Genomic DNA, 25,802 nt, shown 5'->3' with positions numbered 1-25,802 from the left:
AAAGTGTCATATGAGCGTCCACAGTAGAGCAGCACCGGTTGGCATCCCTCAATCTCAGTTTACGTGTGACCTTTGCAACAGACTGTGTAAAAGCAGGGCTGGTCTGAAGAGCCACCTTCGTTCGCACAGAAAATAGGAATTGATGCATTCTTGATCACATCTCCACATGTATATATGTGTGTGTGTATAAGTGTAAAGATGTGTACATAATTATAAAAATATATATATATATATATATATATATATATATATATTTTCAAAAATACATGAAAATAATTGAGTAATCAACAATAAAGCAAGGGAAAGATGGTCTTCTTCTGTCAAGAAGTGACAATCACCATATGTATATATATGTATATATATATGTATATGTGTATATATATATGTATATGTGTATATATATATGTATATGTGTATATATATGTATGTATGTATATGTATGTATATATATATGTATGTATATGTATGTATATATATATATATATATATATATATATATATATATATATATATATATATATATATATGTATATGATATTTCAATAATAAGCAATCTATGCCACTATAGCCTTTTATGGCTTTTTCCAGTTTTACCTTTGATCCTCATTCCATAAAGGCAATATTATCTTTTAAAATATTATTCTCTGTATAATGTCTTTATCCCCCTCTTCTGATGAGAAGCGTTTGGCTTCGAAATGCCATGGCCTAAAGAGGTTTCCTTATCCCTAAATATTGTATTCTATTTTGAACTGATAGCATAATAAAATTTAATTGTAAACTTTTTATCCCTTTGTTATCTAAACTTATTCTATAAAGCTGGTTGAGTTTATATGTGAGTATATTTATCGTGCAAGTGAATGTTAAACGTCGAAAATGATATACATGAAAAGTAATTATAAAATGCATGCTGACTAGATGTGGAAGGCTGGTATATGGATCTGCAAAATAGATTTTCACATAGGGTCAAGGAGTCGGGAGTTGGAGTCGGAGTTGAAGATATTAAAGGAGTCGGAGTCGGCATCCTAGTAATTCTAGGAGTCAGAGTCAGACTTTTACCAGCCAACTCCACAATCCTGATTGGAAGTACAATCCGAGTCGGATTTTGTTTTTGAAAAAGAAAAAAAAGTCGCTGTTAAAAGAACTTAATGCGGGTCATTTTTCAATGCGGAATTTAAACTGAAATCCTGTTGTGCTGAAAAGAAAAAAAACAGATCTTTTTAGACGATAGATTCATTTTATGAAAGTACAATTTGAGTCGGATTTTATTTTGTTTATGGAAAAAAAAAAAAGTCGCTATTAAAAGAACTTAAAATGCGATTTGGATGACTTGTATGTATTAAATTCATTTTTCACCGAGGAATTTAAAATGAAGTCCTGTTGTTTTGAAAAGAAAAAAATGTGTCGTTTTTAAATGAAAATTATTTTATGAAAGCACAATTCGAGTCGGATTTTATTGTGTTTGAAAAAAGTCGTCGCTGTTAAAAGAACTTAAAATGTAATTTGGATGACTTGTATGTATTTAAAAGTTATTTTTCAATGCGAAATTTAAAATGAAATCGTGTTGTGCTTAAAAAAAAGGGTGTCGTTTTTAAACGAAAGAGTTATTTTGCTGAGAGTACAAGTCGGATTTTTTTTTGGTTTTGTTTTTGAAAAAAAAAAAGTCGTTGTTGTTAAAAGAACTTACAATGTGATTCAGTTGACTTGTATGTGAAGTTGTTTTTAAATGAGACATTTAAAAATCAATTTCTATGTGTCTGGGTGTGGGCTAGCTGTGTCTAGCCAAGTATGGTGGGCTAGCTGTGTCTAGCCGAGTATGGAGGGCTAGCTGTGTTTAGCCGAGTAGCCTCACTTTTGCTAAGGAGTATCCGACAAAGACAGATACTACTTCCCTACCCAGTTTGTGATCATGAGAGTAGGGAGAATTTTGGTGTGACTGTAGTCATGGAGGCGGACTGCTAAGGGTGGCATGTGCGAACTTGAAACCCGACCGACGGGACACATAAAGGCAACAAATCAACAGGTTCGATCGCATCTTAATTTGCATGAATGAAACAATATAAGGCCGGCAGTGAAGAGGTTGAGGACGAGTTGAGTCCAGTTGAGTTCTCGAGAACGTGTAAAAGCAGAGAATGTTGCCAAGAATCCAGTCCAGGTTTTTTTTTCTATTTACTTCCTTTTTTTTTTTTTGGCATAAAACTAAGTATAGCCAACATTAACACCCCTTATGCTTAGCAACTGTGTTTCAAAATTCATGATAGGATAAGTTGGTTAGTTTAGGAGTAAATCCTGTTTTTACAAATACATAAACATATCTAACTTGAAAACGAGAGACAGAGAGAATATAATAAGAAAAAGACATTTGCAAGACTAATCGAAGTATCAGCAAGATTGTGACAAAAATACATTACCCCCTCACCATTCACAAAGAGAGGGTCAGACACCACCGGTATCCAGGTTCTTCAACTTTCTGTACCAAAAAGAATTTTATTTTGTGCTTATATGCTTAAAAACAATTTTTTAAATCCATTATTTCAAATTTTTTTGGAAATTCATTATTTAAAATCTTTTTTTAAATCCATTATTTAAAAATTTAGATCTTGTTATTTCAACATTGAAAATCAATTAAAAATGAAAAGGGTTGGGGGATGCGAAAACAGAAACGACCTTGTGGCCGACACTTTTATTAATAATCCATCATGAAAAAAGCATCTTATTAGGAATAAATAAAAACTAAAACAACAATATGAAAATTCATCAAAATTATAATTATTGGAAGATAAGTGAAACTATTTCAAAAAGAATATTGCATTTCTTTTTCTTGGAATGATTACTGTACAAGAAACAGGTAGCTGTCCCCTGTAGTTTATTTCTTTTTAAAAGTGAAATAAAAATAAATAAAAAGTTATCTCTGTATTCCAGGTTTTGTGTGATAAGTCAGAAACAAAAGACAATGTTGAGGCTAATGAAGATTATGATGAGAGAATAACAAAATTCCATTTCTTCTTGGAATAGAGAATTTCAATGACAGAATAAAAAAAAAAAAATGCAGCAAAGTGTTTATAAGAGGAGAGTGAAATTACAAGTCTCTTGTTGATCGCTTGCACCATTCCATTTACAATTGGAGATGAGGGAAAAGTTGCATCAGTTACTAAGTTGGAGGGCAGCTGTGGTGATAGTAGTCAATTAGTTAGATTGCAGCACGTGGTGTTGTGGATGGGATGAGATTAATAAAATTTCTTGAGTTTTTCAAATGTCAAGAAGAACTGGTGAGAATTAAGGAAAACCAAAAACATAACAATGAAAAAGTTATTTTGTCTACCAACTTATTCTACCCCCATTACATAAGTAGAATATGTTATACAGTGTCATCTTAATATAGCCAAACCATTATCTGTGAAGAGTCAGGAAGAAAAATCTTACCGCTTTTTTAGCATACTCTCCAAATTCAAGATGATTTTGGAAGAAAATACTGAATCAAATTAAAAATAGGTTTAACAATCTTGATTCATTTAGGAATAAATGTTAAAACGATAAAATTTATCTAATGAAATGTAGAACAGAGTTTCATCTGTACATTCATATTATGTGAGATATTGTATGTAGATATGTATGTGTTGCAGTATATATATGAGGATCATTCCATAAGTAAGGCCTCCTATTTTTTAACTCAAAAACTAAAACATTGAAGAGCTATGAAGACGAGTGTGGTACCATTAAAGCGAATGACTTTAGTGCTCCAGAATTTATTTTTCTACATAGTCACCACCATTTTTAATGCATTTTTGTCAGCTTGTTTTGATGCCTTGATCGTAAAAGTCCAGAGTGTGCTTTGTTACATCTCTGGCACTACCCTGAAATCAAAGAAATCATCTAACTATGCTGACATAAACTGCATCAACTTCATAAAAGTTCAACAGGCCCTGGTGAATGTTGATTAGTTCAATTTTTTCTGCATGGATGACTTCAATAGCACATCTCTGCTTCTGACACACATCCATGACAGAGACCATCAATATCTGCACCATCAATATCTGCAACAGAGATGAAACTTTTAAGTCTCATGGCCTGAATGTTTCATCTCTCTGTTGCAAATATGTTCATATATGCATAAGTTCATTCATCATAAAAATACAATATGTAATCCTTTCTCATCAATTTGGGTTGAATAAAAAATAGGAGACATTACTTTTGGAATGTTCCGTGTGTATAAACACGTTTAAGATTAAAACCCATGATATAATTGCCATTAAAATAATAATTCTTACCTGCACTTTGGTTCACAGTATGTGTGTGTGTATATATATATATATATATATATATATATACTCCAATAAATCTGTTTTTTTTTGTGTATTGATATTCATATTAAAAACCCTTTTTTCTATTTATTTAGTTATTTATTTGCTTCCCAACTGAGCAAATTAGGCACAAGTCTGCTTTTTAATGTGGAGAGTGAGGGGAGGGGGACCAGTTCCTCTGAGAAGGAGCTGGATAGTGACAATTGGTATGAAGGGTTTACCCTACATTGACGAAAATTGATTGCTCAAGAGCAATGGTTTGATATGTGGGGTTTCATCCACATATGGTCTTTGATTGCAGCATCTGCTGGAACAGATGGTATTTATTTGCTCCCCCACCGAGCAAATTAGGCACAAGGCCGATTTTTAATGTGAGGAGTGAAGGGAGGGGGAAGGGAAAAAGGGGACCAGCTCCCGAGAGGTGGGAAATGGGAGCTGGTTAATGGTCAGGCATGTGGGGTTGCCCCCACATCTGGTCTTTGCTAGTCATAGCTAGTCCTAGCTAGTCATAGCTTGCAGTATCTGCTGGAACAGATACTACACTTTGATAACAGAAAAAGATCTAGACCTGAAGGCCAAGGAGAAACAAGGTGAACCTTTTTTCTGTTTATTTAAAAAGAAAATACATTATTATATGAGTCATGGAATTTCATTCACTAGCCAAAGATCTAGCTAATTTGCATATATTTTTAAACATTCCTTTTAATTAAATCCCTATTAGTTTTTTCAGTTTTCTTATGGGATGATCACCTTTAGTTAATTATTACGTGTAATTATATTCATACAGATATTTTACTTGATTTATACTTGCATAATATTTGCGGAAAAAGGTTATAGTAAACACAAACCTCTTTCTATATATATTTATGTATGCTCATATATATTGGTTTAAAAAATTTTGCCTACCAAACTCCTCTGTCAGTTTTTGGTCTACAAACATGAAACTTAATATATGTTTGTGTTTTAGCCAGGGAAAATCGGTGCAAAAATGTGAAAATTAAAAAACTGGAATTTTCCAGGTGAAGGTCGAACAACAGCATTACGAATATGTATGCGTAACGTAATAGCTATTGGTGTATGTTTTAATTTTAAGCCTTGCAGCAAACATGTCTTCATATCTCAGGCATTAGCGTCAAAGGAAAAAGTAAATTGTAAGCTAAATGTTTTGGTTTCGATTCTCGGTGGTGGCGAATGAGTCTTTTATTTATTTATTTATTTTTTTAACTTTTTAAATCACTAGCATGGGTGCCCGGCATTGTCCAGTTGTTTGAAAGTGTGTATTGAGCAAAAAAAAAAAAAGAATGTGAAAAAAATGCGACGTCTTTGCTGTTACGACTACCGCCAAACCGAAAGTGATGTAGGTTTACAATCGAAAAGAGGGGATGACTTTTGAAAATATCGGCGAAAAAAGCGACTCCTCTCTGTAGAAAAGTGCTCAGTTGAGGGTGAAGAAATGAATGTTTTTAGCCAATTTTTTGGTATTTGTCATCTTAAGGGGCGAGCTCCAAAATGATACTGATCTTGTGAAAATCTGTCACCTCTGTCGAAAGCTTTAGGCAGATATGCAAACATACATACATTTATATATTTGTAGCTCAAATTTTCGACCCAAACCGATTAAAAAGCTTGCCCTATCTCTGAATACCCTTTATGTAAAATTTCAAATGTTTAAACCAGAAATTGTCTGAGTAATTTGGTAGAGACCGCAGAGGTCAATTTTTTAAAAAACTTTGACCCCTATTATGACCCCATAACATTTATTGTTTTGGGCTCAAAACAAGTTATTAAATTAGATCCATGTCCAAAGAACCTATATCTAAAATTTCAAGTGTTTAAACCCAAAATTTGCGGAGGAGTTTAGTAGAGTTTTAAAAGGTCAAATCGTTGAACTTGGACCCCTTAACAGCTAAATTTCTGTCCGAAAACCAATTACAAAGATTTTCCCAAATCTCAGTACCCTGTATATTAAATTTCGAGTCTGTAGACTTTAAATTGATAGAGTTATTGCGTAGGGAAATGTACACAAACAGACAGATACACAGACACGTTCACTTTTATAGATATATAGATAGATTACTATATATTGGGTTCAAGATAATATAATAATAAATACAAAACATGCATTAATCAAAATATCAGATTTAAGCGTATTTTACAACCAGACAATGTTGGACGGTCTGCTAGTATATTATATATATATATATATATATATATATATATATATATATATTAGCAAAAGTACCCGTCGTTGACTGGGTTCAAAAACAGCCTACAGAAAATGGACTCTGATTTATTAAAGTATGATAGGTTATGAAAAGGAAGGATTGTAAAGAGATAGCTTCGAATTTGGGGGTATCAAAACCATAGCAAAATATGATGAAAGTAAAAATAAAATAGATAAACCCCATAATTTATTATACCATACCTGTTCACACTGAAACACTTACCACAATATTCTGTGGATCTATATTAAAAAAAACCTTGTTAAACTTTGTGACATATTTCCATTCTATGGAGGTCAGGCGCGAACGAACACCTCATAATTTTATTATACCATATTTCTTCAAACTGAAACATAATTATCAAAGTATACTTACGCAGATAGATATGAAAAGTCTTTATTCAAGTTTGTGCCTATTTCCATTCTATGGAAGCCAAGCGCGAACGCAGACCCCACAATTTTATTATACCATCCCTATTTAAGTTAAAACATACTTATCAAAGTATTCTTATGTACATTTATATCAAAAACACTTGTAAAAGTTTTTTTAAATTTTTTATTTTCATACTTTGTGGACCAGGCACGAACGCAGACCCCACAATTTTAATGAACCACCATTCTGCAGGATCAAACATATCCATTCCTGTGTCTCGATACATCTTCTATCATTATATGTAACCAGTTTTTTAAAATAGTCAACCTATTCGTGACCAGACACACACACACACACAGCTTTATATTATAAGATATATATATATATATATATATATATATATACTAGCATTTCAGCCCGGCGTTGCCCGGGTGTTTGGATGTGTGTGTTAAACAAAAAAAAAAAAGTGGTAGTAGAAAGGCAGGCTCAAACCCATACCGCGAAGGACAAAAAGAATGGGGGGGAAAAAAAACTGACATTTGTGGTGTTACAAACACCGCAAAACTGGAAGTGATGTTGGTTTTAATTAAGGCTAGACAATAGAAAGGAGAGGATGACTTTCAAAAATATCGGTGAAAAAAGCGACCCCCCTCCCCGTAGAAAAGTTCCAAGTTGAAGGTGAAGATATTAATGTTTTTAGCCAATTTTTCGATATTTGTCGTCTGATAGGCCAAACTTCAAAACGATACTGATCTTGTGAAAATCTGTCGCCTCTGTCGATAGTTTTAGGTACACATGCAAACATGCACACATTTATATATTGGTGACTAAAAATTTTCGACCCAAACTGATTAAAAAGTTTGCCCTATCTCTGAATACCCTTTATGTAAAATTTCAAATGTTTAGACCAGAAATTGTCTGAGTAATTTGGTAGAGACCGCAGAGGTCAACCCCATAACATTTATTGTTTTGGGCTCAAATCAAGTTATTAAAATCAAATTATTATCCATGTCCAAGGAACCTATATCTAAAATTTCAAGTGTTTGGATCCAAAATTTTTGGAGGAGTTTGGTAGAGTTCTCAAAGATCAAATCGTTGAACTTTGCCCCCTTAATAGCCAAATTTCTGGCCGAAAACGAAGTACACAGATTTCCCCAAATCTCAGTACTCTGTATATCAAATTTCGAGTTTGTAGACTTAAAATTGACAAAGTTATTACGTAGGGAAATGTACACACATAGACACGTTCACTTTTATATATATATATATATATATATATATATATATATATATATATATATATATATAGATAGATTAAACAAAAATATATATGTATACATAAATATATATGGAAACAATTTTGTGTTTACTATAAACTTTTTACACAAATATTATGCAAGTATAAATCAAGTAGAATATCTGCATGAATATAATTACACATAATAGTTAACTAAAGATGATCATCTCATAAAAAAAACCCGAAAAAAACTAATAGGGAATTAATTAAAATGAATGTTTAAAAGAATATGCAAATTAGCTAGATTTTTTGCTAGTGAATGCAATCCCACAACCCATATATAAGAAAATTGTATTTTCTTTTTAAATAAATAGAAAAGATAGAAAATAGGAGTATATATATATATATATATATATATATATATATATATATATATATATATATATATATATATATATATATATAAACTGTGTCAATCACTTTATTTCAGATTAGTAAAATATCAATATTTAAATAAATATCAATACGTCACAATAAAATGAAAATTGTACCATTATAGGGTTTCTTTAAGTTTAGTTATTTCCCCAAATTTTATTCAAATTCATCCTATATTCATGAAGTTACGGCATTTTATTTATTATCAAAGAAATTTTACCGTCCATCGCTTTATTGTAGATCTCTTACAATGCTAAAAAATCAGGCCAATAAAGATTATCGAAAAGCAAAGGATATTTGCTGGACTTGCAGAAGGATTGTCCATCAAAAATTTAGCCACGGAGTTAGAATGGGATCCAAAAACCTTGGCTGTATTCTTGAACAACCTGAATACAAAATCCAGAAAAATAAGGGCATTAGGAGAAACCTTTATAATCATGATATTCGGAAAATTCGTAGGGAAATCAACCGAAACACAAACAGCATGAGTGCTTTCATTTTTGCAAAAGCTGGAATTGCTCCAAGATCCAGGCATGCCCGATACAATGTGTTAAATGAGATTGCAAGGACCATCAAACCTCTTCCAATGCCTCCATTGAGAAAACAACATAGGGAAAAGCAAATGGCTTGGACACAGAATTACATGAACATTGATTTCCAACAGATTCTATTTAGAGATGAGGCCCATGCTACTCTTGACGGCCCAGATAAATGAACCAAAATTTGAAACCCAAATGGAACTCCGACCTATTACAGAGTTCATCGCCAATAAGGAGGTGGAGACATATGTTTTGGCCAGGAATCATTGGGGATAAGTTGGTTGGACCATTCTGAGTGCCAGTGGGTGTAATGCTTACCAGCAACGCACACACTGCCTTTTAGGGATAATCATTTGTCAACATGACCAACCATTGTCACATCACTTTCAGGTGATTTTTACACATGACAATGTACCATCCCATTCTGCTTGGGGCGACTGCATCCTTCCTTAAATCTATGGAATTCGTTGGGAAACTCTCATGACCTGACCACAGAGTTCTCCAGACCATTGAATATCTCTGGCCAGTATTAAAAAGAGGAGTTTATGAGGGAGGAGAGTAATTTACTTTAAAGGATGCCTTGTGGAGGAACATAGTTGATGTTGCTAGAGCCATAACTCCTTTTAAAATCAAAGAATTGACTTCTTTGGGGGAACAAAATGTTTTTTTAAGTTATTTAAAAAAAATGGTGGATATGTTGATAAATAATTAATTTATGAGGCCCATACCAAGGATATGTTTTTGTTTATTATTCTTTGACTGAAAAATATAATAAAAAGTAAAGTTCGCAAGACATTGTATTTTTACCCTAAAACAACATTTTAAGTGACCTGCAATAAAGCGATGGACAGTGGAAATTCTTGGATAAAGAATAAAATGTCATAACTTCATGAATAACGCATGAATTGAATAAAATTTTGGGAAATAACTAACCTTAAAGCAGTCGTTTGATGATATGATTTTCATTTTGTTGTGATGTATATTTAATGAAATATTGATATTTTACTAATCTGCAATAAAGCGATTGACACAGTATATATATATTATATATATACATACACACACACTGTGAACCAAAGTGCAGGTAAGAATTATTATTTTAATGGCATCATGGATTTTAATCTTAAAAAGTGTTTGTATAATGATAATCTCTAGATTTAATTTAACGTTTAACATGTTTATTAGATTAGTGAAGTGTATTTTAATTGCATGCAGATTTTGTATTTATTATTACAGAGTAAATCTTTATTTGATATTATATTGTACCTAATACATAGTATTGATTTAAAAAAAAATAATAAAAAGGTGCCTTCAGCTAAAATTGAAACCAAAATATTTAGCACTCTGGCCACATTCCATTTTGTTTGAGCTACTGACAGATAGATAAGAAAGATTTAAAATTAAACCACTTCAAGGTATGAATGAATTTGCTAATGCACAAAAGTAATAGAAATATGTTGGTAAGTTGAAATGAACAGCTTGCAATTCAACTTATCATATTTTAGTTTAATCCATTCAAACAAAGATTTTAATCAGTAAACAATTAGATGAAAACTTATTTTCAGACTGGACAGATGAAGCCTGACCAACACTGATGATCTGAAGAGAAATCTTGCGATTAAATCAATAGGGAGATGGAGGAATAATGTTCTGATCCAGAATTGTTAATTATATATTAATTGGATCATTTTGGATGTCTAAAGGTCTACAACTAAACTCTTGTAACTATTGCTAGTATTGCTAGAAAACAAATTCCCTAGTTAAATTTGCGAAATAAAGACTTGTGAAGGAATCTATTACTTCAGCAAGATATTGCACTTGGGAACAAATTGACCACTCAGAACCCAGACTTGAACCTGATTGAAAATTTATGCTTCATTATAAAACATTTGTGAGAATAAATGCGAATTTATTCGCAAAAAACGATCTATTGCATTGTATTTGTAGGGAGTACCTTTTCTTATAACAACTTGAGACGTGAAGAAACATATTTCATCACTAGGTAAAAGACAAATTTGTTTAAAAAAATATGGCAAAATAAAAAATCACTTCCTACAACAAAATAGAAATTTTATTGTATCAAAATTGTTTCAGTTTTGAATTGTGCTTTCACATTAAACATAAAAACACAATACACTTTATTTCAGTCTACTTTTCTTTGCAAGAAAATGAGACAAAAACCTTTTTGGATCGTTTGACTTTCTTTTCCTTGTTAACATTCACATATTTTCGAAATCAAATATGGAAAAACAATATTATAACCTCTGACCTTCTTCAGGTGTACCTTGTTGAACTCAGAAACTGTTCTGTTGAACTTGGGAATCTGCCCAGAATTTCCAACACAACTCTTTATTTAATGCACAGGCTAGCATGCTCTTATTCTGTCAGCCATAACTGAATTTTACCAAGTACATTATCTACTATGCTACAGATCCTTAAGGACAAAATTTTGCTATTTTATGTGCATCCAAGTTCAACAGAAAGATTCCCAAGTTCAACAAGATATACCTGAAGAAGGTCGGAGGTTACATCAACCAAAATATTGTATAAATAATGAAACTAAAGATGAGAGCAGTAGTGTGAATAATCCAAATAATGTGAATCATCAGACTATATAATGCGATGCGTTAAAGACCAGTCAAATACACTTCTGATGATTTCGATAACATTTCTGATAATTGGTAATACTGTGAAATTGCAGTAAAATATCAAGCTAAGTACAATTTAATGATATAGCTCTATTTGAAAGAATCCTTTTCTTTGTCCAAGATCTGCTGCTTTAACTTGGTTTTGCTCTGATTTTGAGATTGTTTTTCTTCTAATATAAAGCAAAATTAAACTTTTTTCATTAACCGGTATGGTTCAGAATTCCGCATTGCATGGGTTTCAGTCATTTATTGGTATGTACTTGCAGAAATAATATTAATGTTGTTTGAATTCAACATTATATTAGTCATTCTCGCAATTTCAACACCTGAGTAGGAGGTGTTAATTTCCGTTTCCCTCTTAGTCCTTATGTTCTCATTATACATGGAAGAACTCTTAATTAAAATACATTCTTTGATTCATACTGTATCGTAGAACCATTCTCATTTAATTAATGTGCCAACCAGCACTTACATACATAAAACTAAAAGCATGTTTATCCATTGTAAATAATACAAATAAACTAAAAATTCGAAATAGAGCAGGTGGCAGATGATATACATTAAAATAAAAAAAATACTGTTTTATTTTATTTTACTATTTTAGACAAAAAATATACTCAGAATTGCCCAAGAGTCATAATAGTATGATTACAGTATTACATATGGGAGGTATTACATATATTAATCTTTAGTAGAGTAGGTGTGTTTAAATGCAGTGTTGCTTGGGGAAAAGAACTTTGTTTTTTGCTCTTCTATATACTAGACAAAGTACATAGTGATGTTTGGAAGCCATAATGATAATGTAGTATCATATCTGGTAAGTTAGTCAAGTAAAAGTGCTTAATATCCCAGATATAGCAGGTATATTTAAATAGTGCCTTATGTTATATAATTTTACACAAGAAAATCTACTCAGAACAATATTACTATATTACATATGCAAAATGGCATATAGTAATCCAAAATTGTTCAATATCCTATATAGAGCAAATGTGTGTTTAAACACAGCAATGTCTACGAGAAAGAACTGTTGTCTTTTGTAATATTACAGTATTACATTTGGTAACTGATTGACAGTACGGACATACTCTACATGCAGTTGATTCCCACTGGACAAACAGCCAACAAGGAATACTAGGGAGTTCAGGAAGAGATACTGCCCGAAGACACTAGCACTCTTCAAATCGAGTCAGTGGCATTTCAACTAGGACAATGCACCAATCCACAACTCCATCCTTGTCACAGACTATTTAACAAAGATGGGCATCAAGACAGTTCCTGACCCTCCCTATAGGGAGGGTGAGGAACTGTCTTGATGAGACCATGCTCTCTGACTTTTGATTATTCCCCAACTCAAGAAAAATCTTAGAGGCTGTCGTTATGAGACGATTAAGGAGATGAAAGAGGCTGTGACGATGGTCATTAACATGCTCAGACAAGAGAACTTCCATGAGGCCTTCCAGAAATTGTTTGAATGGTACAACAAACGCATTGCAGCCAGAGGAGATTACTTCAAAGGGGATTAGAGTTTCATGTGTGTATTATCAATAAAAGTTACCATACGAAAATGTCTGGAAACATATTGAAGGCACCTCATATATACATATGCATACATATACACATATGCATACATATATATATCTGAAAATTTATTGAAGGCACCTGGTATATTAACTTCAAACGATTTTGTTTACCAACATTACATTAGACCAGTAGAGGGGAAATTAGGAATTTACCAGACCCATTTGTTCTACTTGGTGGTGTCCGGATCAAAAATTGTACAATTAGACTATTACTTTTGATAACTGATAGATATTAACTCTCTTTGGACTATTGACTTTATCAACATTATATATCTTCTTTGTATGTTGACATGCAGAGGGTATGAATAAAGAATTAAGGAATTTACCAGAACTATTTATTCTATTCAACATTATCTGGAATGAAAAATTATAAGATTACAGTATTTCATTTGTAACTAATATATAATCTCTGCTGTTTATTGCCTTTATCATATTACATATTTTCTTAATATGTGGAAATGAAAGGGGAGAAATTAGGAATTGTTCAAGAACCTTTTTTACTCAGTGTTGTTCTGGATAAAATATACAGTATTATAGTAGTATATATTGATTGATATATACAAACTTTCTTCAAACTATTGTCTTTATCAACATTACATATCTTTTTAATATATTGAAATGGAATGGAAAGGTGGAAAAAGATTAGAAATTTACCAGGATCATTTATTCTAATCAACATTGTCCAGAATCAATAATCTTATCACCATTATTTCTCTTGATACTTTTATTTTATCTTTACTTTTGGCAATGCCGTATAGATCTCCTTACAGAAGCATATTTAGTAAGTGGGGTGAGGGTGGGGGGGGTAGTGGTAACAGTAATTGCTGTTATATTAACATTGTCTGAGAGCAATAAAATTGTCATTACTAATTTCTCTTTAATTTTAATGGCACTTTTAACAGTTCTGTGAAGGACTCCTTACTGACATTATTATATTTGGGAAGTAAAGTAACAAAAACTTGTTTTTTATCAGTGATGTCATTACCAACATTGTTTCTCTTCATATATTAATTTGAAAACTTTTCATAGTGTTGTGAACGCCTCCTTCCTAACATTAAAAGTCAATTTATAACAAAATATTCCTTTACTTATCCAAAATTCAACAAAATATCTTAAATTAATTTGCAACAGTTTGCTTACTAAAAACTGATAGAGTTCCATTTGAAGATTTTCAAAATCAATAAAAAGATACAATGATATTCCACGGACCAAGTCTCACCCATGTTGGAATGAAACCTTTGTAAAGGGCGAGAAAACCTTCAGATTTCACTGTCTAAAAAAAAAAAACAAAGAACAAAAATTGTTGTAATTATAAAAGAAAATATTTAAAAGCATTTCATTAGAAACAAAAATAAACAAAAACTTTCAGAAAATGTGTAAAAACTTTCAGAAAATACGTAAAATTTTAAAGATTGTTAAAAAAACATTTTTTGAGAAAATGTGTAAAATTTAAAAGATTGTTAAAAAAAAGCTCTTTTAAAAAAATTTAAAAGATTGTGAAAAAAATTTGTCAGAAAATGTGTAACATTTTAAAGATTGTAAAAAAAATTTCAGAAAATGTGTAAGATTTTAAAAATTGTAAAAAAGAAATTTAGAAAATGTGCAAGATTATAAATATTGTTAAAAAAAACTTTTAAAAAATGTGTAAGATTTAAAAGATCGTAAAAATTAGCAATGCACACGGACGATAAAACATTTTGGATAATTACAGATTTCAAGAAGGTTCTGCTAAAATTGTCATATTTTAAAAACAAAAGCATTTTAAGCCCTCAAAATACCACTGTTTTGTTTGAAAATGAATATACTTTCAAATGAATTAATAAATAATAATGTACATTTATATATTTTAAGAGTTTTAAGCAAATAAAGTGATAAAAATGTTAAGATCATAAAACAGCATTTTTGGTAAGATTTTGTAATGACCCCCGCCCCCTCATTTGTAAATGGTCGTGCAGCGTTTCTCTTAAGAATTTTATCATGAAATCTGGAAATTAACTAGAAGAAATATCACTTTAATAGATTTAGGTGTCCGAAATTCTTTTGGCAACTCATTTTTTTGTTGTGTTAAAAAAGACTTCAACATGACGAGTATGGAAAATTTGGAAAAAATATTTCTTCAGACACCCACTGTTAAATAAATCAATCTTTTTACGGATCAAGTAAAGATTAGATAGGCGCACATTTCAAGTGACACCAGTTGTTCGACCCTTGACATTGCCGTTGGTTGTTTGTAAACACGTCAAATAGCAAACATGTCCGAATGTTCGCGAGCAAGATTTTTTAAAAATATATTTACAAAACATTTTAAGATTTAAAAGAAAAAATATATATTTACAAAATATTTTCTTTAATATTAAATATTTACAAAACTTTTAAGGATAAAAAAAAACAAAACTTTTCTATCTACGCAAAAACTTCTTAACGAAGTAATAAAACGAAAGTATTTAAACAAAATATATTTAAATAAATGAGTGTCTTTCTGGGCGAGTTCTTTTTATATATTTACAGAACTTTTTAATAAAACTATTAATAACAATAATAATAATAATATAAATAAATGGTAAATTTTTACGACATGCCCCAGCCCCAGCATATTATAAACAGTCCAACCTCCCTATGTTAAGAACGGCTTTCGGAATAACACCACCAACCTCAAAAGCTGCTCTTAATGTGGAGAGGTGTTTATTCCGAAAGCCGTTCTTAACATGGGGTGGTTGGGGGTGTTTATACTACGCTGGGGCAGGTCGTAAAATAATACCAAATAAATAAATAAACCGACGTTATAACTGAGAATTTCAGATGATGTCAATTAAAAAATACACAATTAAAAAAAAAAATTAAATGAAATTATCATAACCAAACTTATTAATGGCAGAAACAAATATAAAATAACTGACTTGTTTGGATTTTTGCGACCAAGATTAATTTTTATGCACAGTGTGTGTGTGTGTGTGTGTGTGTGTGTGTGTGTGTGTGTGTGTTTATCTTTCTTTGTGTGTTTTTAATACAATTCAATATTTATTTAAAGTGCGATGTATGTAGGTGGTCAGTGAAAGGGGAAATCCTTCTAGACCGAGACAATTTTTATGCATTATAAAATTACAAGTAGAAACAATCGAGATTTTAAAAAATATATGTACGCACACATGGGAAACGTCACTTCCCCTGAAAGGAAATCCAGACATGCGCAGTCAGAACACTGACCCCGATATAAAAGTCAACAACACCATTCAACATGCTCTTTTGCTTTGGTTCATCAACCAGACAAGTTCGCGTCCACAGCTCTTGGCTTGAAGACTTTTCCATGTGGACGAGTACTACCATGTACGCACGGCTCTACTGAGGTCAACCCCCTCTCTTTCTTTTTCTACATGCTGGACTGTCATTTCTCGTTCCTCTACTTCATTCCTTTTTTTCCACGCATGTAGTCGTCAACCACTGAATGAACACGTGTTCCACCTAAACCCTTTATTTTTGACAGAAAATAAACGACATGTTTATTTTATTCAGCAATTGAGTTTTGTTTCCTTCTTTCCATTCATTTCATTATTTTCTTTTGTAGCAAGTTAGGATTATTATATCCTGGTCTGCAACAAGTTCTGTAAATATATTAAAAAATGCACTAAGAACGACACCCATTTATTTTAATATATTTTGTTAAATTTACGTTCGTTTTGTTACTTATACAAAAAGTTTTGTGTAAATAGAAAATTTTTTTTTTAATCCTTAAAAGTTTTGTAAATATTTAATATTAAAGAAAATGTTTTGTAAATATATTTTTTCTTTTAAATCGTAAAAAGTTTTCACAAACATTCGGACATGTCTGCTATTTGACGTGTTTACAAACAACCAACGGCAATGTCAAGGTTGAACAACCGGTGTCACTTGAAATGTGCGCCTATCTTTGTCTTCTGCTACCAAGGTATCTAATCTTTACTTGGTCTCTTTTTACTATATTTATGCGTTAAAAATAAAATTTTAACCTGCTTTCTCTTGTGGTACCAAGCAATTGAAAATCATGATACCTGGGGAAAAAATCGTTCTATTTAAAAAAAAATATACAAAAACGATCTGTAGAAGCGGCAGCAATACTATCAGGTTTTAGGTATTACTGTAAACAAACGTTTTTTTTTTGTTTTGTTTTTTTATTCCAGAACGAATTAAAAATTTAAAAAATGAAAATATGACTATAAAAAAAATGTTCTTACATATTTTACTTAGCTTAATTAGAGCTATTCGGTTATCAGAATATATATAATTAAAGCAATCCCGACCAATCTGTCATTATTTTTGGTTAAATTTTAAAATGATAGTTAAAAAGACAAGAAAATAAGCTTTGTAAATATGTAATATGTGTGCACTTTTATACATTACATTAGTTTTTTTTTTTTTTAGATGAATTAAACGGTGTTTTGTTTAAAAAAAAATGAAAATGTGAATGAGTTTTTTGCTTCACATGTGTGAGCTCCACCCCCAATATATATATATATATATATATATATTTTTTGTCTTTTTTACAATTTTTTTCAGCGAATTATAATCGAATGGACACTAATCTACCAAGTTATATATATATATATATATATTAAAAAAAAATGCAAAATCAATATTTAAATATTTCTAGGAGGTGCTCAGTTTCTAGTTAAGTTCCTATTTACTTGCCTCTCCAAAAGGACAGTTAGACACAAGATCAGTTTTTAATGGGAAGAAAATCCAGCTTCCCAAAAAGGGTCAACTGGATAGAAACAAACATAAAAATTGTCTCAATCGAAGAATTTCTCCTTCACCGACAGAGGACAGAAAAGGCGAAGTGTAGCATCAGAATACTACACTGTGATCTTGACCAGGTAGAGAGAAAAAACCCGTCTTAAACTGGAAAGTTTAATGAAATAATGTGTCACTCAGACAAGAAATGGAATTGAAAATAAAAACCAAATTTATCCAAAATTTGTGAATGATTTGCTAGCTTTAGCAAAAAGTGTTTTTTGATATTTAAATAAGTGGGCAAAAATACTTAAGTTTTCCAAACATCATATTTTTTGTTAGTGATGCCACTTGTTTTAAATGAAATTTATTTTTGTCTGTTTGTCGTAATTCTTGTTAAGTTTTACACCCCTCATTTACGTAAGCTTACATATTTAAAAAGTATGTGCATAATCTAAGGCATAACATTTTCAAAAGCCAATAATTATGACCCACTAACCATAAATATGGGTGTCAAACGCCCTCTTAAAAACAAAAACTCCCTTAATCTTACCTCTAACTCTAGGTATGAGTGGCAAGTCTCCTCCTCCTAAAATCTTCTTTAGTCTTAACAATAACGCTAAGTGCAAGTTGTAAGCTCCTCACCAAACAAAGTTCCTTGTTAAGCTACATATAAGTGTTTAAAAAAAAACAAACAGATCCTTCCTTAAAGAAAAGAGTGGCAACCTTCCCACCCTCTCATAATTGCCACCCTCTTATAACCACACATAATCGTCTTTAGAAAAACAAAAAGAAAAAAAAAAGCCGCACAGGATTTATCTCCTACATAATAGAAAAAAAACCGATTAACTGCCCTAAAAATGGATACTTGGCATTTTTAAGGAATTGCAGCATAATTATGTGCATTTACTGCAGATTATTTGGAAACCATTAATTTCTGGAGAATTTCAGTAGCATATTTTAATTCCTTGCACAAAAATACACTTGTATGGTAAATTTCATTGCTTAATCTTGTGTTTTAACAAAGATATAACATTTTTACTGAAAAAGTAATATACAAAATGTGACAAAACGCATATGGTCTTAAAGAGGATGGATGGATGGATGGGTTATTTAACTAGCATATCAACCTTTGTGGGTCATTTAATGCTGAGGAGGTTATTTTGTTATGTTTGTTTGTTGTTTATTAGGTAATTTGCTTTTGCTGGAAAGGTTGTTTGGTTGTATTTGTTTGTTATTTGTGTTTTAGGTTTTTCTGAAGTGGTTATTTGGTTATGTTTATTTGTTGTTTATTAGGGTTTCAGATTTTGCTATATAATCTTGTTTCTCTTAGGAATTTCAGGATATTGCCAGGGTCCACTCCGTAAAAAAGATCTTTTAGACTATCTTCACGATAGTACCTCATTCATATCTGCTGGAGATCCACGCAATCTATCAGGATATGTTTCACCGTGTAAAGCTCATGACATGACAAACAGAATGGGGCCTCTTCGCCTTTTAACAGGTACGAGTGAGTGATCCTGGTTTGTCCTATTTGAAGTCTTGTCATTACTGTTTCTTCTCTTCTTGTCTTCTCCCAGCTAGAGGTCCCGTCCTCCGTTCTTTTCCCAAGGTTGGGCTTTACCTGCTGGAGCTTGTTATTCTTTCAGGCATTCCATGACTCCTGCCACTTGGAAGTGATGTATTTGTTGATTAGTGGTTTGTAATCAATGTGAGGTACTTTTGTATTGCTGATATTCATTTTTGAAGATTTTTTTTTGCTGCTGTATCAGCTTTTTCGTTGCTTTTGAGTCCTATGTGGCTGGGAATCCAGCAGAATACGATGTCAGTGTTTTTGGAAAGGGAGGTGATTCTTTCCAGGAGGTTTATGATTAAGAGGTTGTTCAAGTTTTTGTTATATAATGACGTTAAGACTGAAAGTGAATCAGATAATATTAAGTATTTGTTTGACTTGGTTTTTTGGATGATGTCTAAAGCTAGGTCTATAGCTGTTGATTCAGCACTAAAAATTGAGCAGTTGTCTGGGAGACGTTTTTATAGCTGTTAGATATGGCTGCACTCTGTGTAGATGTGTGTCCAGTTTTGATATTGTTCTAATATATTATTGAAGTTATTTGTATAAGTTAGGGGATGTGTGTTGGATTTAGAAGATTTTGTTACATTCTTGAGGTTTAAATTTACCGATGGCTGTTTAATTAGCCAAGGTGGAGATTTTGGTTTGAGGGAAACTTGGATTTCTGTGGTATCTATTTGGGCTTCTGTAAGAAGGTATTTTATATGTAGGCTGTATGGTTTAATAATATTTTCTCTCCCATTGAAGAAGTTTGTGTGTTGTGGGTGGAAAACACAATTGTTTGCAGGGTTTGATGGGCATGATGAGAGTTTTAAGCAGTATTGAAGGGCTAGTTTTTTCCATTTAAATGTCAGTGGAGGTTCGTTAGACTCGGTGTATAGGCTTTCCACTGGTGAAGTGGTGAAGGCTCCGAGAGCCAGTCTTAAGCCTTGTTTAGTTCTTTTATATATGATTCTCTGGTTGCCCCATATATGAAGCATCCATAATCCACCTTGGATCTTATTAAGGAACGGTATAGTTTGAGTAGTGTGGTTTTGTCAGCGCCCCAATCAGTGTAGGCTAGGACTTTGATCAGTTTAATGGCCTTGTGACATTTTATATTTAGATTTTTTATGTGAGGTATGAAGGTCAGTTTCCTGTCGTATATTAAGCCCAGGTACTTGTGTTGTTCAACGACAGGGATGATATTGTTATTCCGTTTTAGGATGGGATCATGGTGAGTTCTTTTGAATTTACAGACATGGACACATTTTGTTTTTTCTTTTGAGAATTTAAAACCATTTTCTGTGGCCCATTCGTTTATTTTATTTAGACAAAGTTGCAGTTTTCGTTCAGCTCTGGTTATGTATTTTGATCGGTAGCAGATGAGTAAGTCGTCCACGTATAGGGAACAGTTAGTACCAGGGTTTATGTTTTCAATGATTTTATTTATTTTTATGTTGAAAAGGGTGACGGATAAGATGCTACCCTGAGGTAACGCCATTTCTTGTTCTTTTTGTGCTGAGAGTGTGTTGCCTAGTCTTACTTAGAACTGTCTTTTTTAATGCCATATTTCCAAGTAGTGTCATATGCTTTTTCTAGGTCGAAAAAGATTGTTATTAGGTGTTCTTTTCTGAAAAAAGCTTTTCTGATGAATGTTTCTAATCTGATTGGGTGGTCGATGGGGCTTCTATTTTTCCTGAAGCTTGATTGATATTCTGTTATCAGGTTTTTGCTTTCAAGATACCATGTTAGTCATTCATTGACCATCCTTTCGAAGGTCTTGCATATGCAGTTGGTGAGGGCAATGGGTCGGTAATTTGTTGGATCTGAATGGTCTCTTTTTGGTTTAGGTATTGGAATTACTATGGCTTCTTTCCAGTTTTTGGGGATGTTATTGTTCATCCATATATCATTGTATATTTGTAGAAGGTAGTTGAGAGATGGTTCTGGTAGGTTTTTTAGAAATTGATAATGAATTTCGTCAGGGCCTACTGCTGTACCATGAGATTTTTGGATTGCCTCTTTTAGTTGTTCTGTTGAATGGTTGGTTGTAATGTTATTCGTTTTTTGATTTGAAGTTAATTCATTTCTTTTCTTCATTCTGTTTTAGGGTTTGGAATTTCTTTGATTGGTTTTTTGATGAGGAGTTTATGGAGAATTGTTCAGCTAGTTTGTTTGCAATATTTTCTTTGTTAGTAATTTTTATGTTATTGCAAGTAAGGTGTTTGATTGGGTCTTTATTGTTTTTCCCAGATATTTTTCTTACCATCTCCCATACTTTTTTGATTTTGGTGTTCTCATTTATTTTTGATACAAAGTTTTTCCAGGTGTTCCTATTTGCTTCTTTGATGATTTTGCTCTGCTGTTTTTAAATTGATCTAGGTTTTCCTTAGTTGGATTCTTTTTAAATTTTCTTAGTTTGGCACGTCGCATTCTCACTGCTTCCTGGCATTCTTTGTTATACCATGTTTGTTGACTTTTGTAGGGTGAGAACTTTTTGGTATGTTTTCTTTTGCAATGGAAAGGAGTGTATTGTTGAAATATATTATGTGATCCTCAGTCTGGGTGTTTGCTTCCGGTATCAGTCTAGATTTGCAGAAGTTTTGGAATTTTTCCCAGTTTGCCTTTTTTAAATTCCAACGAGAGGGTTTGTCGTCTGGTTCTGGGGTTTTTGTTTTCTAGTATAATTGGGTAGTGGTCGCTTCCACATGTATCATCATGTGTTTTCCAGTTGAAGTCCATAAATAGAGTTGGGTCGCAAATTGCTAAATCAATCGCTGAGAGAGTGCCTGTTGCTGGGTGTAGATATGTATTTCCTTTGGTGTTGAGTAGGCATAATTGATTTTGGTTAAGTAGCGTTTCGATTATTTTACCACGTTTGTCATTTTTTGTTTTCTCGTTGTGGCCGTTTAGATCCCCCATTAGTATGAATGGTTTTGGTAGTTGTTGGATTAGGGCATTTAGTTCAGCTTCTTTTATTCTTTCACTTGGTGGGATGTATAGTGAACAGAATGTTATTGTTTTATGGAATGTTGCGGTTATTGCAACAGCTTGCATGTTTGTTTTTAGGTTTATTTCACTGTGTGGGATGTTTTTATTTATAAGTAGTGATGATCCTCCTGTAGCTATGTTTGAATTCTTGTTTATGTAGTTATATGAGCAATAGTGTTTTATATTAATTGTATTATCTTCTTTTAGGTGGGTTTCTTGTAGGGCAATTATAGCAGGGCAAAAAGTTTTTATAAGGAGTAATATTTCTTCAAAGTTGGGTTTTGTTCTTCTTATGTCCCATTGAATTATTTTATGAGCCATGGTTTGTCTTTTTCTGGTTTTGGACTGTTGGTGTTTATGTCTACGTCCATAGTTTCAATGTTTGCTTGGGTGTTTCGGGTTTCAGATCGCGAATGGGGTCGTATGGGTGGTGGGGTCCTGATCAAGAGGTTGAGCGGGATCTGTTTATTTTGCTTTTATTGGTAGCGGTCTTGGGGGGTTCTTTTGGGGTCTGTTTATTTTTTATTTTTTCTGTCGTAGGGGTTGTTTCTATCCATGCTGTTGTTTGGAGTTTAATAGGTTTTTGTGGTAGAGTTTTAGTTTGGGGACTTTGTTTTATTTTGGTTATATTCTTTAAAAAATCTTTACTTTCTGTGATGGTTTGTTTCATGATTTTTTTGAAGTCTTCTATTAGTTCTCTCATTTCGTTGAGTAATTTCATGAATATTTCAATTTGGGTGTTTGAGGGATTTGTTTTTGTTGTATTATTTGGTTCAAGGTTAGGCTGTGTATTTCTTTTTGTTATCTCAGAGTATTTTGTGTTTTCTGCTAGTTCTTGGAAACTTATGTTTTTGGTGTATTTTATTCTGAGAGTTTCTTTTTCTTTTTTCCATTTTTCGCATTCCTTTGAGTTTGCACTATGATTTTGATGGCAATTGACGCATTTTGGTGCGTTTTGGCAATCAGTATGTGTTTCTTTGTCTCTGCATCTCATGCAAGTTGGTGGTCGTGTACATCGATCTTTATGGTGCCCGTATCATTGACAATTGTGATACCTGAATGGTCTTGGTATGTAAATTCCAGTGTTTATTTTTTCATATCCTATTTTTATGTTGTTAGGTATTTGAGGAGTATCAAATGTTAATATGTAAGTGTTTGTGTCAATGATTTCGCTAGATCTTGTTTTTATCTGAATTCTTTTGATATCAATGACGTTTGGATTTTTAAGATTATTTTTTGCTTCTTCTAAGGGGTACAGGGCTAGTTCGGGACACCTGATTACACCTTTGCTAGTGTTCAATGTTCTGTGGGGGTAGGTTTTTATTTTTCGATCATCGAAAAGTTTCCATTTGTAAATTTCAGTTGCTTGTTTCTGGTTTGTTATTTCGATTAACAGTGTGCCATTTTTTTTTTGTTTTTTTTTTAGAGTTCTTGGTTTGATTCCTTTTGATAGTATTCTTTCTATTTTGAAAGGAGACATTTTTGTTATTTGTTCTCCTTCAATTGTTTCTATTACAAAAAATCTCGGGAAGGTTTGTTTGTTTATTTTAGTTTCTGAGTCTGAGCTATTCAGATCAGAAACTTCTGAATGACTTCTTTTTTGAGGCTTATAGTGGGCCATTTTTGTAGTTCGTAATTTTTCTTTTCTTGTACTCCCCACCCACCCCAGAGCCCTATATTGGAGGTGTTGGGGGGGGGCATTCACCCCAACAGCAACAGGGATACACGGGAGGTATACTCATCTCGTTGGTGGACCTAAGCACCTGTAGTTCGTCCATTTTTACTAAAAAATATTTTTTTTTCAAAAGCCTCTTTTTAGTAAGAATATTTGTTTTTCAGCCATGATAAGTCCATTTGTCCAGCGAGTTGATTGACCCATGAGCCACCGCTTTCTAAATCTGTTTATTGCAAAAAGGTGGGGAGTGCGAGTGGATTTTCTTGTTATTATAGTCAGGTTTAGAGCTTGACGTGACCAGCCGATTGATTGGATCGGGCCTGTCCAACCGCCCGTCTAGCCCAGTACAAGGCCAAAGTGGAATGTTGCAAGGTCTTAAAGAGGAAAAAAATATCCAAATGTGTGAGGCACAAAAATAATCATAATTTTCTTAATTTTAATTGGATTTAAAAAATTTAAAAAGATTCTTTCTTAGCTCATCAAGCTCTTTCTTTAGATATCAATATTGAAATATTTCCAGCTGTTTCAATTTTTTCATGTGTAACAAAAAACTTTTCAGAAAATATGTAAGACTAGCGGGGCTATCCAGCGTTGCTCGGGACCGTATAAACAATGAGAAAATTGAATTTGATTTTTAATATATTTGTTATTATTAGGAGAGAGGAATTTTTAATGTCTACGTATCATTTACTATTTCGAGCAAAAGAATATTTACCTACCTAGGACGGGTATTAGACGTATGAAATAATTGTATCTTACCTAGGGTAGATAATTTACAGCATGTATATGAAATAATTTTACCTTTGCAAGGACGGGTAATATACAACACATATTTAAAATAATTTTACCTACACTAAGACGGGTCATTTAAATAGATATATTAAACAATTTCACATTTTATCAAATCCCGGGCCATGCCGGGTAGTCTGCTAGTACATATATCAACCAATCTCATACAATCCCGGGCAATGCTGAATATTCTGCTAGTAAATATCCACCTATTTTATCCAATCCCGGGCTACGCCGAGTATTCTGCTAGTACATATATACACCTATGTAATCCAATCTCGGGCGACGTCGGATATTTGGCTAGTACATATATCAATCAATTTTTTCCGATCCCAGGCGACGCCGAGTGTTCTGCTAGGAAACATTCCATGAATTGTATCCAATCCTGGGCCATGCCGCGTAATCTGCTAGTACATATATCCACCTATGTCATACAATCCCGGGCGACACTGGGTATTCTGCTAATACATGTACACCTATTTTATCGAATCCCAGGCTACGCTGGGTATTCTGCTAGTACATATATCCACCTATGTAATACAACCCGGGTGACGCCGGGTATTTGACTAGTACATATATCAATCAATTTTTTCTGATCCCAGGCGCCGCCGAGTGTTCTGCTAGGAAACATTCCATGAATTGTATCCAATCCCAGGCCATGCCGCGTAATCTCCTAGTACATATGTCATGCTAGGGCTATGTCATACAATCCCGGGCAATGCTGGGTATTCTGCTAGTACATATATACCTATTT

General features: G+C 32.6%; 1 protein-coding gene across 3 annotated transcripts in view; it reads right to left on the bottom strand.

Annotated features, from left to right (window-relative positions):
- Nucleotides 1-2,744: 2,744 nt before the first annotated feature.
- Nucleotides 2,745-25,802, bottom strand: part of LOC145287837 (kidney mitochondrial carrier protein 1-like) — a 350,123-nt gene continuing 327,065 nt past the window's right edge. For all 3 annotated transcript variants that reach the window (XM_080135708.1, XM_080135709.1, XM_080135710.1), the window contains 2 exons: nucleotides 14,527-14,607; nucleotides 2,745-3,263 (listed from right to left, as the gene is read on the bottom strand). In XM_080135708.1, the coding sequence (XP_079991834.1) occupies nucleotides 3,225-3,263; nucleotides 14,527-14,607 (120 nt within the window). In that variant the 3' untranslated portion in view covers nucleotides 2,745-3,224. The remainder of the gene's footprint in view (nucleotides 3,264-14,526; nucleotides 14,608-25,802) is intronic.

The sequence above is a fragment of the Euprymna scolopes genome, chromosome 11 (assembly GCF_053919585.1).
Source record: "Euprymna scolopes isolate OS-2025 chromosome 11, ASM5391958v1, whole genome shotgun sequence".
NCBI lineage: Eukaryota > Metazoa > Mollusca > Cephalopoda > Sepiida > Sepiolidae > Euprymna > Euprymna scolopes.
This window is presented reverse-complemented; position numbering and strand designations above follow the sequence as displayed.